The sequence below is a fragment of the Scleropages formosus genome, chromosome 2, assembly GCF_900964775.1.
Source record: "Scleropages formosus chromosome 2, fSclFor1.1, whole genome shotgun sequence".
Taxonomy (NCBI): Eukaryota; Metazoa; Chordata; class Actinopteri; order Osteoglossiformes; family Osteoglossidae; genus Scleropages; species Scleropages formosus.
In genome coordinates, this window is record NC_041807.1 from 35,534,806 (window position 1) to 35,548,088 (window position 13,283).

Sequence of the window (13,283 nt, forward strand, 5' to 3'; positions counted from 1 at the left end):
TTAATGAATTGATTTTCAGACTCTTTCAGCCCAATGTTTCATCGTGTGGAACAGCTGAAGTGCGTCTATCGATAAGCAGCTCTTCCCTTTTTTACCATGCAGCACCATGTCAGGGCCATTTGCTGTCAGTGTACGATCTGTGACTATCGGTAAGTAATTTCCAGATGATAGAAACTCTCTGATGTTGAGGACCTTTTTGGTCTTATGCTCATTTTACATATCATTCTTGCGGAACCCCCATGCGTTTGCACATTGTCCATTGGATGGAGGTTGTGTGGGGCAGCTGCCTTTTGCCCCAAAGGTTGTAGGTTCAAATCCCACCTTCATTTACAGTACTCTTGAGTAAGGTATTTACCTAAATTGCTCCAGTAAAACTGTCCAGCTGGATAAATGAGTAACTGTAGGTGTCTTAACATTGTAATTTGCTTTGGAGAAAAGTGTCAGCAAAAGCAATAAATGTGAATGTCTAGTAGGTGGAGGTGGGGCCCAGTGGCACCTGGTTCTCTCTGCTCATGTCCTCAGGTGGGACAGAGCAGTCTGTGTGACTGAGATGTTCTTCCTCCTAAATGGAAATTCTACACTGACTGTTCACCTGCTGCTTCAGAATGTTTGATGGTTCCTGCTGTTCAGTGAGTGTTCTTGTGCTGCAGTGATTCATTATTATTATTGTTACTCCTGTTGTTCATGCTTTTTAAAATCTTCACCATCGTGTACCAAAAAATAATTTTGCTCAGATTGAAGTGCTTAATAATCAATGAATGACTTGGATTAAAACATGGAAAATTAGCGGACAGCTGGAAGTTTGAAATGATAATGTCTTACTTGCTTCTTTTCACATTTTGTTCTGCTCGGAAGAGTCAGAACTGTGGGCTGAGAGCGACGCCTCTGATGGGAAATACCTCCCGTGAGAGAGAAGCGTAAGATGTAGTGTAAGAAATGCGTGTTCTCCCTGCGAGGGGCAGCACTTCTTCCTCCAGATGGTGTGAAAGGACCTGCGGGGCTCCTCAGGTCCTCCTCATTTGGGGGGGGCTATTTCACACGTCGTAACACACTCCCGCTTGGCCCTCGCACCCGGCACCCTGCGGCGGCTGTTGTGCTGGAGTGTGGGAAGCCGTGTGCCGCGGCGGCTCCCACGTTCAGAGAGGGAGGGGAACGTGACCCTGAGGGGTGTCTGGGGTCCCGGGGTCACGCGGGGGCAGCCGGCTGTGTGTGCGCACGGGAAAGGAGGCGCGAGTCCTCCCATTATATGTTCATCGAACCCTCGACCGCCTCCCCGTTTGGGCAACTTTTAACTTTGCTTTTTCAAGTTCTGCTCTAAACTCTCCTGCCTGCTGCTCCCCCATCCCCTCCCTCCCCCTTCCAGTTCGCTCACAGACACACACACAGACTGAAAACAGTCACAATAGAGCTTTAGAAAATATATTGTGTAATATATATATAATAATACTATTAATATATAATATATAATAATATAATAAATACTAATAAATTATAGTATACATTGTGTAGTTATTATGTTAATAACACATATTATTCTATATGTTATTAATATAAAAACATATTATTTACACATCAATACAAGTGTAGTCAAAAAGTAACCGCAATATATTTTTGAAAAGTTATAACGTTATTTACTGTTATTACTTTTTGACTTACTTCCATATAATACATTCAACAAGTCAAATGTTGACAGTTTGGAAGTTGCACAAAGTTAGACAGTTCCTTGGTAGGTAGTGGGTTCGAATACAGCAGCTGCTCCTTCTCAGCCCGTTTGATTGTGTGTCATTTCAGGTTTATTCCACTTCTGTCTTATGACTCAAAGACATTATGTCCAGTTATGATTCTTAAATATGTCCACGACCCGTCTCCTCATAAAAAGACAATCAGATCTTGTCCATCCATGCCTGACAAGTAAAAATGACGCTGAAAAGATGTTTTACAGTCACCTTGATGCAGTAATATGAGAGTTTTTTCCTTCCTGCCCACTGTGATACCTGACTAAGTATTACAGGTGAACCATTTTGGGATAGAGCCAATACCCACGGGACAGCGTCCCTGAGGACCACGATGCTTGTGCTGCAGTGCATTCATTTTAGATGAGTGTCTGTGAAAACACACGACACGTGAACATTATTACACCATTTTATTATAAATATTATTAATACTTTATTGATATTAAGCGGTCATGATAACTCCAAGGTGCCGCTGAGGCTCTTTGTGGTGTCGGTTCCCACATCCACCCGTTTATACCCATCACGTCCACTTTTCCACTTGCTGGTGTGACCAAAGCCACTCTCAGGGGTCACCACTTTCCCATGTTCACACAGCCCCCCCCTTTCCAACCCCCACTCTTCCACCTGCTCCCCCGAGACACGACTATTGTCCCCACCCTGGCAATAAGGCCTTCAGAGAACATGTGGTCGTCCTAAATCCGCCTTTGTCCCACGGCCCCGCTCCCCCATTGGCTCCGGAGTGTGAGAAAGTGGCGCTGGTTCCAGACCCACGCATTCATATGGAGATTTGGGTCTATAAAAGAGAGACCCAGCTGCAGCAGAGTATGGACTGGTCCTTCTTGAGGAGAGCAGCAATCATGATGGGACACAACCTGAGGTTCCTCTGGGCAACAGCTTGATTCTGGAGCAGGTCTCTCTGATCCAAAAGGTAAAAAAAACTGTCCACTTATGCGAAATGCTTTTCGATGACCATGCTTGAACTGTAATGATATTAACTGGAAGAACATTCGCTGAGATGTGGTCTTGCTCTCCTGTTGCAGCTGAGAGCGAGCAGTTGAGGAGATGGGCACCTGCCTTTTGAACAGCACCACAGAGGAGATGAACATCTCTCTTTGACCCTGAGCTGCTCAGCCAAACCGGGACAAGTGTCTCAGAACCTTCAGTGTGAGAAGGTGGGTCAATAAGCCTCAGCTGGACACCTGGGCTGCAGAAATGGGCTGTAACAGGCCTTGGCTGCCAGCTTCCTTGTCAAAGCATCCACCTTCTGCAGATGATCCAGCGGGCGACCTTCGTACCCCGAGCCGCGAGGGCCGCGACTCGGCACCTGTGGCTTGTGAAGCCAACAACTCCTTGTCGAAGCTCGTTGGACAATAGTGTGTGTACAGTGCGTGAGCAGTGACTTTACTCGAAGTGCTGCTTCCATTAACGGAAAGCTCAAGTGTCTCACCGCAGCGGTGATCCACTCACCCGTTTGACTCCTGAATATTCCTTGTTATGCAAGAATAGTGTTTTCTGTCCGAAAAAAGTTTGCTTTTGAAGTTATGTAACGGCGTCTATACAGGGTGTGTCTTATACGGTTTAACACGTATATGGTGTCTTCTGTGGAGATGATGAATGTGAAGCACTGATTATTCAGTGGTCAGTTTATTAATATTTAACAGAAAATTTAGTGAAATTCACAGGTTTTTTTTTTTTTTGTTAGACAAAACCAGTGTGTTGGGAGAGGTTCTTTCTGGAACTCATATTAGTGACATCAATGATGTTTGCAATCACTGTGTCTCTCATAAAGAAGAGAATATTTTTCAGTGTCATTATATATAATATAATATTTATGTTATATATAACGTATCCAGAAAATATCATTATATTGTTTTTCTTATTATTATTATGTACAATATATAATTTTTCTGCTGCAAAGTGTTATATCGTTGAAGATACATGTTGTACGGTACTTTGTCTTTCATAAAGGCTATACTCCATAAGGAGTGGACACTGTGATTTGTTTTAATGCCTTAATAATGTTATTATTTAGTACCGTTTAATGGTACTTTAATTTTGTGAATATTAAATCTTTCCATTTAGGTGAATCTGAATAAAGGTCAGAAAATTGATATGAAATAAATAGTTCCAGTTGTTGCATTTTATTGATTTTTACACTTCAAATCTTTTGAAATGAGCATTGTCCCTACAGAAACATTTAACAGAAGTACATTTTATATTAAAATGTTTAAAACTAAGAAAATACATGTATGTATAAAGACTTCTGAGATTTAGAATAAAGTAACATATTGACTTTTTTTATACATTCTCAGACATAACAACATTCTGACCGAAAATATACACCCATCATTCACTGTTTTACGAGTGATGATTAGCCTGTCCTGTCAATGTCTATTTACCGCGGTATACAGAGTTGTTAGCTGAGATGTTACTCTGCTGGAGCTCTTCATTACACTGTTTCAGTGATGTATACAGTGTGAAACTGTTTTTTTCTTGACCTTGACCTTCAAAACATATTAAAGATCGCGATTTGTAAATAACGAGAGACACAACCTTTGGCCACAAACATTTGTCAGGACCTCTGACCTCCCGCCCTCTCCGGGAGCACCGACCACCCCCTTGACCCCAGTCCTTCTCCTCTTCTACATACCACCCCATGCAGCCCATTCCTTCCATGACCTTAGTCCTTAATTCCTCTCTGTCCTCTGGGTGCTTCCCACGTGTCTTCAAACTCTCCACGTCTCATCCTTGTTAATCCTGGAGACCTTCTGAGGAGCTGAGTCGTGAACCCAGACCAGCCGCCCTCCTCCTTTGTTTCCAAAACCACTGAACACACAGTTTACAGCCTATTGTTCATATTCCTTCCTCGGAATGATCTATTTCATGAGTATGCACCAGGACCCAAGACCCAAACATTCAGTCTTTCACTCTCACTTCTCTGAGCAGACACTAGATAGTCATGTGTCTGTGTCTAAAGCTCTTCGTCTATTGTTCACGTCACCTTTATTTACCCTGAGTTGTTTTTTCCTTCTAGGAAAAGAGCCAGCCAAATATACAAATAAAAATGTACACAGTGCAATTGGTAACAGTATTATTACATTTTACAGCTTTTCTAAGTGCTTATTATAACTATTTTCCTTAGAATTAAAGCTCAGATATTCAGTTCAGTCCTTCAGTGACCGTTTGACTCAGCAACCCATTTAATGAGTCACAAAAATTGATGCCTTAACACCAGTGCTGTGCTCATTTATGGAGTGACTTATGTATTAATTTTGAGAAATTATGATAATTTAAAATGTCTGATTTGTTGTTGAGTAGAGATTTGTAAGGTGACGTGTCACAGGGCTGCAGCCCAGCCCTCCAGGTCTTTGTAAAAAAAAAGATCAACGAAGGCTGTGAAAAGAGGAGACAGTAGATCGGCTGCAGCCCAAGTGTGGTTCTGTTCGACTAAACTGTGGTCCTGGTTCGCCATCTCTTCTCATCTAGTAAGAGTCATTCCCACCCTAGAGAATCTCACTGTACTGGAGACTCTGATTAAAAACGGGTTTTCATCACTAGATGTAGTATTTTCGATGAAAACGCTACGTTAATCCTTCCTTGTCGTGGCGGTTCATTTACGATAAGAGGATCATTTAGTGCTGACCTCCGAAATTTGCTTCCAACTGTCACATGATAAAAGCAATGCTGGAAATGTAGTTAAAAAAAAAGAAATCTTATGACTTCATACAAATTTTTGGTCAATCTAGGTCTTTATTACACATTTTTTATTATAAATGAAATAAATGAGACCTATTCTTCTTAATTATTTAAAAATAGCACTGGAGAACCTCCATAAATGTATTCCTACTCATTTATGAATAAAATATGACTCAAAAGTGATTGTTTAAAAATTTATCAGAATTTCAAAGAAACGTCATTCTTTTGGGGATACTATTCTTATATACTGTAGTGCCCAAGTTTTCCCCCCGTCCTCAAAGAAAAATAAATTGTTTGTTAAATTAAACACTACAGATCATCTTTTCTTTAGGAAATAGGAATCATCCTCCTGGCCTTGGCACGAATGACAGTGAGTAAGAACTGTTTCAGTTACACAACACTTAATAGTAGATGACAGTTTACGTGAGGCAGCAGGGGGCGTGGTGGTTAGAACCTCCACCTCAGACTTGAAGGTCAAAGATTCTAATCAAATTTCACTCCCCTTCTGCTGCAGGATCCTTCATCAAGGTACTTACCCTGAACTGCTACAGTAAAACTGCCCAGCTGTACAAATGGGTAAATCATTGTAAGCAGGAGGTAAATACAGTCGCTTCGGAGGAAAGTAAACATTGACTTGCCACGGAGTGACTTATGGAAATTCGTAAGGGTTCCACATGCAATACATTTTCACTCCTTGGACATGGTGTACATTTGGATGCAGTTTTGGAAATGGGCCGTGGTGTTCATTTGGGGTTTCAGTAAGATGATGTACATCTTGGGCAGGAAGTACCCCCCCAGCATACCTAATACACTAGCCAGTATGGCGCCGACATGCAAGGCCATTACAAACTCATCCCTACTCACAGAGTACATGGTGAAGACGCTGATCCAGGAGATGATGTAGATGAGTAGGCTGAACGTGATGCATTTGGCCTCGTTGTAGTTGGCCGGCAGGTCCTTGCCCATGTAGCTGAAGCCAAAGCAGAGACCACTGAGAAGCGCCACGTAGGCGAGCTCAATGGCAGCTCCTGGCCATAGGAACCCGCTGCACTCCAGCACGATGGCGTCGTCATAAAACTGGTGGTCCTCGGTGGGCCGGGGCGGCTCCGAGCTGACGCGCACCAGGGAGATGAAGAGCTCCGTCCCAGAGAGGGCGGCAATCACAACCTGGGGACCATTGTTTTTTGCCCAGGTCTCGTAAGCCCTGGGCAATCGGTTGGCCAGCTTGAAGATGCAAACCACTTGGATGGAGCGCACGGCCACGCAGGCCAGGCAGACGGTGATGGAGAAGGTGAACAGCGGCTGCTTGAGCAAGCAGGCCATTGGGCGGGGAAGCCCAAAGTGGCAGAAGGCGCTGCCGGCCGCGCCCAGCAAAGCTGTCAGCATCACCAGGCAGGTCCGCCCGCCGGCCGACTTCACCACCGGGGTGTTCAGGTGCAGCAGGAAGGTGAGGGCAGTGCCCAAGGTAAGCAGCATTGTCAGAGCCAGGACGACGAGCAGGGCCACCGACATGGGCTCGTCCCACGGGAGGTAGATCACGGTCCTGTTGAAACACTGCTCGCTCTCCGGTGGAGCCCATTCATCCAGCGTACAGGACTGACAGCTGGTTGGATCTAATATTATAGCACAATGGCAGTAGTACTATTAGCGGTAATAATGTTTAAGATTCTTCTGGAATGACAGTACTGCTGCTACCACTCTCTCTGTTACTGTTATGCTTGAATGCTGGCAACAAATGGGAGAGTGGTGAAATTACACTGTTTTACAATGCTGCGGGATTATAGAAGGATCAAGGCTGCTATACTCTTCTCTGTCAGGTGACATGGGTTACTCATACCACAAAACAAAGGACACATTACAAATAGTGTAAAGTAACACGTAATGAATTTATATTTCATAACAGGTGCCGCCAACTGGTAACTGCAGTCAAAACTGAATATGAGCATCCAGCCACGACTTAACATAATTTTTCGATCACAGTCCTCCACGCTTTGTTCTATCACGACCAAGACCAGGATCCAGCATTAACTCTCTATCAATCGACTGCCGGTGACCTCGGCAGCACTCGCCAATCAAACGGCTAAGGGTTCGCTCACCGCTCTTGTTGAGGAAAGTTGCAGCCAGGCAGGCCTCGCAGTCGAAGCAGCACTTGTGCTGCCCATTCAGTATCCTTTTGTATCCTGTGGGACACTCCGGGGAGCACACAGACACAGGTATCTGTTGGGGAACAAAGAAAAAGAGCGGGTGTTGAAGGTTGTGAGAGTCCCAACATTTACCTGATAATTTTGCAGGTGACAGACACATGTTCATCAGGTAATTTAATAGCTTATCTAAGATGCTCAACAGTCATTTGCAGCATTTACACAGGAATCTTACTCCAAGTAATGAATAGATTGGACCTATAAAGTATGGAGAATGACAGATTCCCAGTCCATCCATCCATCCATCCATCCATCCCCAACTTAATTTTTACTTTTAGCCAAACTGGTTTTCTGAATCACTCTTAAGGCAAATATCTTAAACTTAAAACACACTAGTCTGTGAAGTGAAAAAGTTCAGCTCACCACGTTGGGGGTGTTGGAGTTCCATTTGATTAGACTGATATTGATCTTGAGCCTGGAAGGATTTGGGCTGTAGCTCCCAATGATGGGCAAAGACCAAAGTCCACCTGTCCAGTCCCATGCCACAATGTCATAGCCTGTGGGTGGATCTCCATTGCTGTCAAAGTACATTGATGTGTTCTCAATGGAAAACCTGACTTGCTTTAATGCCTGTAAGAGCTAGGAGAAGACATCCAAGGGGAAAAAAAAAAAATCACAATTCAAGTTTGTTTCAGTTGGACAGCTGCCATTACTCTAGATGCAAGAATGTCAGACTTCCATCGATGATGAGCTCTCACCTGCCATGGTTTCACCTGCATTTTCTGGCATGTTCCAGAGTCACAGCTGAGTAGGAGATGCAAGGCATGTGCCAATGCGTAGACAGCCTTGTAGACGTTGAAGGCGGAGGTAATGTCGTACATGCCCATGGAGAGGTCCCCAGAGGTCAGCATGCTCATGGTAGAGTTCTGCAGACAGGGGACAGCCTGGTTCCACAGGTTAGCTGAGTTCTGTGACATCATGGCACTTTGCCTGGATAACTCTATGGAGCGGTCCTCAAATTCCTTGAGACCGGGCAACATCGCAGACTTGATGGATACACCAAGCACACTGCCGATGGTTTGGATGCCGGGGATTCCTGACACCAATTTGGCCACAGACCAGTCCTCCGTCCCAATCCACACCTTGTCCGTGACATTCTGCTCGATCACGACCTGGAAGAAGCCACTGACAATCCTCTTGCTGGAGAAGACCACTACAGTGGTGACGTGGGTCTGCAGGATGCTCTTCACCATCTGCTTGATTTGTGGCCGTGTGGCAGCAGAGTAGGTGGGTATCACCCCCTGGTAAGCGATGCAGATGCCATTGCTGGGCGCCAGCTGTGACAAGCTCAGCATACCCTGGAGGCCATAGTCATTGTCGCTGCCGAGAAGCGCTATCCAGGTCCAGTTGAACTTGACCAGGAGTTCGATCATGGCCATCACCTGGTTCCTGTCACTGGGGATGGTGCGAAAGAATGTCGGGTAGAGCTTCTTATTGCTCAGCATTTCATTTGAAGCCTCGTAGGAGATCTGGAAATGGTACAGAAATAGATGGAGATAAATTATATACTGTATGTACATATACACATGTATGAAACCTATAGTCCTTTTTTTAAATCTCAGCTTTTAATTAAAGCTGAAATACGGTTACGTAGGGAGAAAAAGTTCTACCTAGATGTAAATGTTACTTAAGTAACTGAAATGTCAGTACGCCAGCTCTAGCCTGCCCCGATGAATCAAGGCATTTACATTAGATTTACATTTATTCATTTAGCAGATGCTTTTCTCGAAGGTGACGTACATCTCAGCGAAAATACAATTTGTGCATTACATTAGGAGAAAGAGACGTAGTTGCAGACATGTGATTCTTAAATAAACCAGGTTTGTTTCTTTCCACTTGGTGCACCAATGTTTATCGCTCCAGTAGGTGCATAAAACACAGGATAGACTAATCCTGATAACCTTTCTACTTTTTTTTTCATAAGGTACACAAACATTTACATACAATACAGGAGTAGCGTCTGTGAAAAGGCTTATCTGGGGATGATCATGAAGTTATGGTGCATGAACATTTACACCGTACATGAGCTGGAGAGATCTTGGATGAAGTGAGTCTGGAAAAGGTGAGTTTTCAGACCCTTCTTGAATGTAGACAGAGTTTCAGCAGTTCTGAGTAAGAGGGGAAGGTCATTCCACCACAACGGAGCAAGAACTGAGAACCTCCGTGCTTTACTTTTCATGCGCGGGACCACACATAGCAGTTGCCTTGTTATCAAATATGCACATTACTGGTACATGCAATACTGGGTGGCACAGCAAGTAATGCTGCTATCTCACAGCATCGGGCTGGTGTAAGAAGACATGGGTTCGATCCCTGCTCAGTCTGTATGGTGTTTACATGTCCTCCTTGTGTCTGCGTGGGATTCCTGTGGCTGCTCTGGTTTCCTCCCACAGTCCAAAGACATGCTGTTCAGGTTCCCTCATAGTGTGTGAGTGACAGAGAGAGTGTTTTCCACTGATGTATAGAAGAGTGACCCAGTGTAAGTAATGTATCTAGCAGTGTAAGTCACCCTGGTGAATAAGGTGTGTGGTCTGATAACACTACATAGAGTTCATTGGAAGTCACTTTGGAAGTGTAGGTTAAATAAATAAATATGAATAACTAATAATCTGTAGTGTGTTCATTATTTATAGCTTCTGGAAAATGCTGCAAGCTACATTTTAAGGCACAACTGACCTCTGGCACCAGGTAGTAGGCGAGTGCAGGAGCGGTGATGAAGGAGTAGCTGCTGCTGTCTGGCCCAATGACGGCTATGGCTCGGACCCCATCCCACGCCGACTGGCCCACGTCCTCGGTGTACTGTTGGGCCAGCAGCTCCAGGGTGGAGAGCGCACTGGCTGACATGGAGCAGATATCATAGATTTGGTAGCCCAGCTTCACACCGGGGAGAAGAGCCCCGTTTGCGGTGCCGTTGTTGATCTGTTCAATGGCAAACCGCATGGCCTGCATCAGGTGATAGCCGTGTATATTCGGGATGCCCCTGAATGGGAAAGAGGTTGATGGACAGAGACAGTTGTCTTCCTCTCACATGTCAACGTTTCGGTAGCAGTGGGGAAAAAAAGCAACTTATGATGTTATCAAGACTTTTTCCTATTACTAACCTTTATTTGGCTGATTTCTTGGGCAACTTTTTGAGATTGACCATCACCGTTACAATGATTTACCCACTTATACAGCAGAGTATCTGTACTATATCAGTTTATGGTAAGTACCCCAACCTTCAGACTACAAAGCAACAACTCTAAACGTTAAGCCACCACCATCTCCCCCAATATCTGTTACCTATATCTTTATATAAAGATTAACTAATAGAATATCTTTATAAGCTGCAGTGAATCCAATTTGCCATATTACATGAAATAAGATGGACTTTCATAGATTTATATATGGATCACAAATAAAACCACAGAAACACTAACAGGTGGTGCAGTGGTGAGAATTGTTTCCGAAAACTCGGGAGATCCAGGTTCAGACCCCATTGCTGCTACAGTACCTGTGATCAAGGTATTTATCCTCAGCTGATACAGTAAAACAACCTGACTGTATTATTGGGTAAATCATTGTTAGCAGTTTATTATAAAAACCTAGTGCTTCATTTTTGAGAAACGTGTCAGACAAATGAATAAAGAATAAGTCAACTATGACCTGTGACTGACAATGGAAAGCAGGTAAAACATTGTGCAGAATAATATATATTTTTTCCATTTAAAATACGTCTACATATTAAGCAATATGTCCCCACACCAAGTGTAATTTCACAGCATCCCTGCCACACAAAGAGCTGTCAAGGACTCACTGGCTGCAGTCTTGGAGGTCAGGCAGGTTGGAGGTGTAAGCAAGGTTGTGGAGGGGGAACATTCCGGCAAAGGAGTAGTCCCCCGACAGATGGAGCTCGGAGAGGGGGCCCCACCCGGCGGACTGTGCCTGGATGCTGCGGGCCGACACCGCACACATGAGGAGGGAGAGCGTGTGGACAGACGTGATACCCATCTCACAGCTCGAACCCGTGTGTGTTTCTGCTTCATCTGCCTTTGCTTTTATTGGCTGGGCGAATATATTTGCATATTCAGGTGTTTGCATATCAGCAAGCAAATTGACATTCCTCTGGGGTGTTTAACACGGTGTGAAACAAACAGCGTTCATGAACACACGCGACACGCACAGTTCGTGAACGTGAGGGAGGAAGATCCTGCACAGACAGCTGAGTTTAACCCCCAGCAGTAAATCGATTTCATCGATATGAAATGTTGCACAGTTTGTTCTGTCCTTGTTTTTTATGGAACAATTAAACATTAGAGGCAGCAGGTGGCGTAGTGGTTGGAGTCACTGAATGGTAACCGGAGGAACCAGGTTTGTCTCTCAGTCCTGCTGCAGTACCCTTGAGCAAGGTTTTCATTATGACACCTGTAAATTATTACAGGTAATACAGTGAAAATTACCCTGCTACATAAACTGGTAAATTATTACAAACCTCAAATTGTAAATTGCTTTTGGAGAAAGTTAAAAAAAAAAAAAAAAAAGGAAAATATGTACATTATGTATGTAGGGAGGGTGCGGTGGCACAGTGGGTTTGACTGGGTCCTGCTCTTCGGTGGGTCTGGGGTTTGAGTCCCGCTTGGGGTGTCTTGCGACAGACTGGCATCCCGTTCTGGGTGTGCCCCCTCCTCCTCCAGCTTTACGCCCTGAGTTGCTGGGTTAGGCTCCGGTTCCCCGCGACCCCGTATGGGACAAGCGGTTCAGAAAGTGTGTGTGTGTGTGTGTGTGTGTGTGTATATATATATATATATACATACTGTATATATGCATATAAATAGAAGTAGATGAGGGTGCAGTGGCGCAGCGGGTTTGACTGGGTCCTGCTCTCTGGCGGGTCTGGGATTCGAGTCCTGCTTGGGGTGCCTTGTGATGGACTGGTGTCCTGTCCTGGGTGTGTCCCCTCCCCCTCCATCCTTGTACCCTGTGTTGCCGGGTTAAGCTCCGGCTCACCGTGACCCCGCTGAAGACAAGTGGCTTCAGCCAATGTGTGTGTATAAATAGAAGTACAGTACATGTATACATTATATCTATATTATAGAAACAAGATATACAGCAGCTATACTCCACAATAGGCCCCTGGCTGCTGTGATCCTGACCAGTTCATGCAGTTAATGAAAGTGAGGAAGTGAAAATATAGCTAAATAAAGAATAGAATTCACGTTGATGAAAAGCTAGATTATGGTAAAGGTAGTGTTATGGTATTTCTGCAAGTCTATAAAAGGACACTGAATCTGTTATGCTCACCGGTAACAGGACATCATCATTGTAGATGGGCCCTACGAAACAACATGATTACTGACCTTTTACAACACCTAAAAAGACCCAGATTAGTTTATAGAAAGACAATAAATTCATTATCAGAGTTGTAGAAGGTAAAGAAGCTGATATCTGCAATCTTATGAAGAAAGTTACATTTCAGAGGTTTGCTGTTCGAATCGTGACGGGAGAACTGATTGCGGCATTAAAATGTGGACCTGGTTTCCATATGCAGAAAAGTTGAGATGAAGAGCGACACGTGAAACTACGAGAAAGGTTACGAATAAGCAAACGACCCAAGATGCGGCCAGAAGCCGCACGCTTCATTGCCTCCATCATTTTCCTGCGGGACTCGCCTCTT

The 13,283-nt window shown here is 44.3% G+C and overlaps 1 protein-coding gene across 1 annotated transcript; it reads right to left on the reverse strand.

Annotated features, from left to right (window-relative positions):
• Positions 1-5,991: 5,991 nt before the first annotated feature.
• tas1r1 (taste receptor, type 1, member 1) lies at positions 5,992-11,817 on the reverse strand. Its single transcript, XM_018750596.2, has 6 exons — positions 11,427-11,817; positions 10,307-10,610; positions 8,329-9,099; positions 7,994-8,209; positions 7,526-7,646; positions 5,992-7,042 (listed from the first exon to the last, which is right to left on the reverse strand). Exons 1-6 carry the CDS (start codon positions 11,708-11,710, stop codon positions 6,117-6,119), a joined length of 2,622 nt encoding a protein of 873 aa, XP_018606112.2. The 5' UTR covers positions 11,711-11,817; the 3' UTR covers positions 5,992-6,116.
• Positions 11,818-13,283: the final 1,466 nt, after the last annotated feature.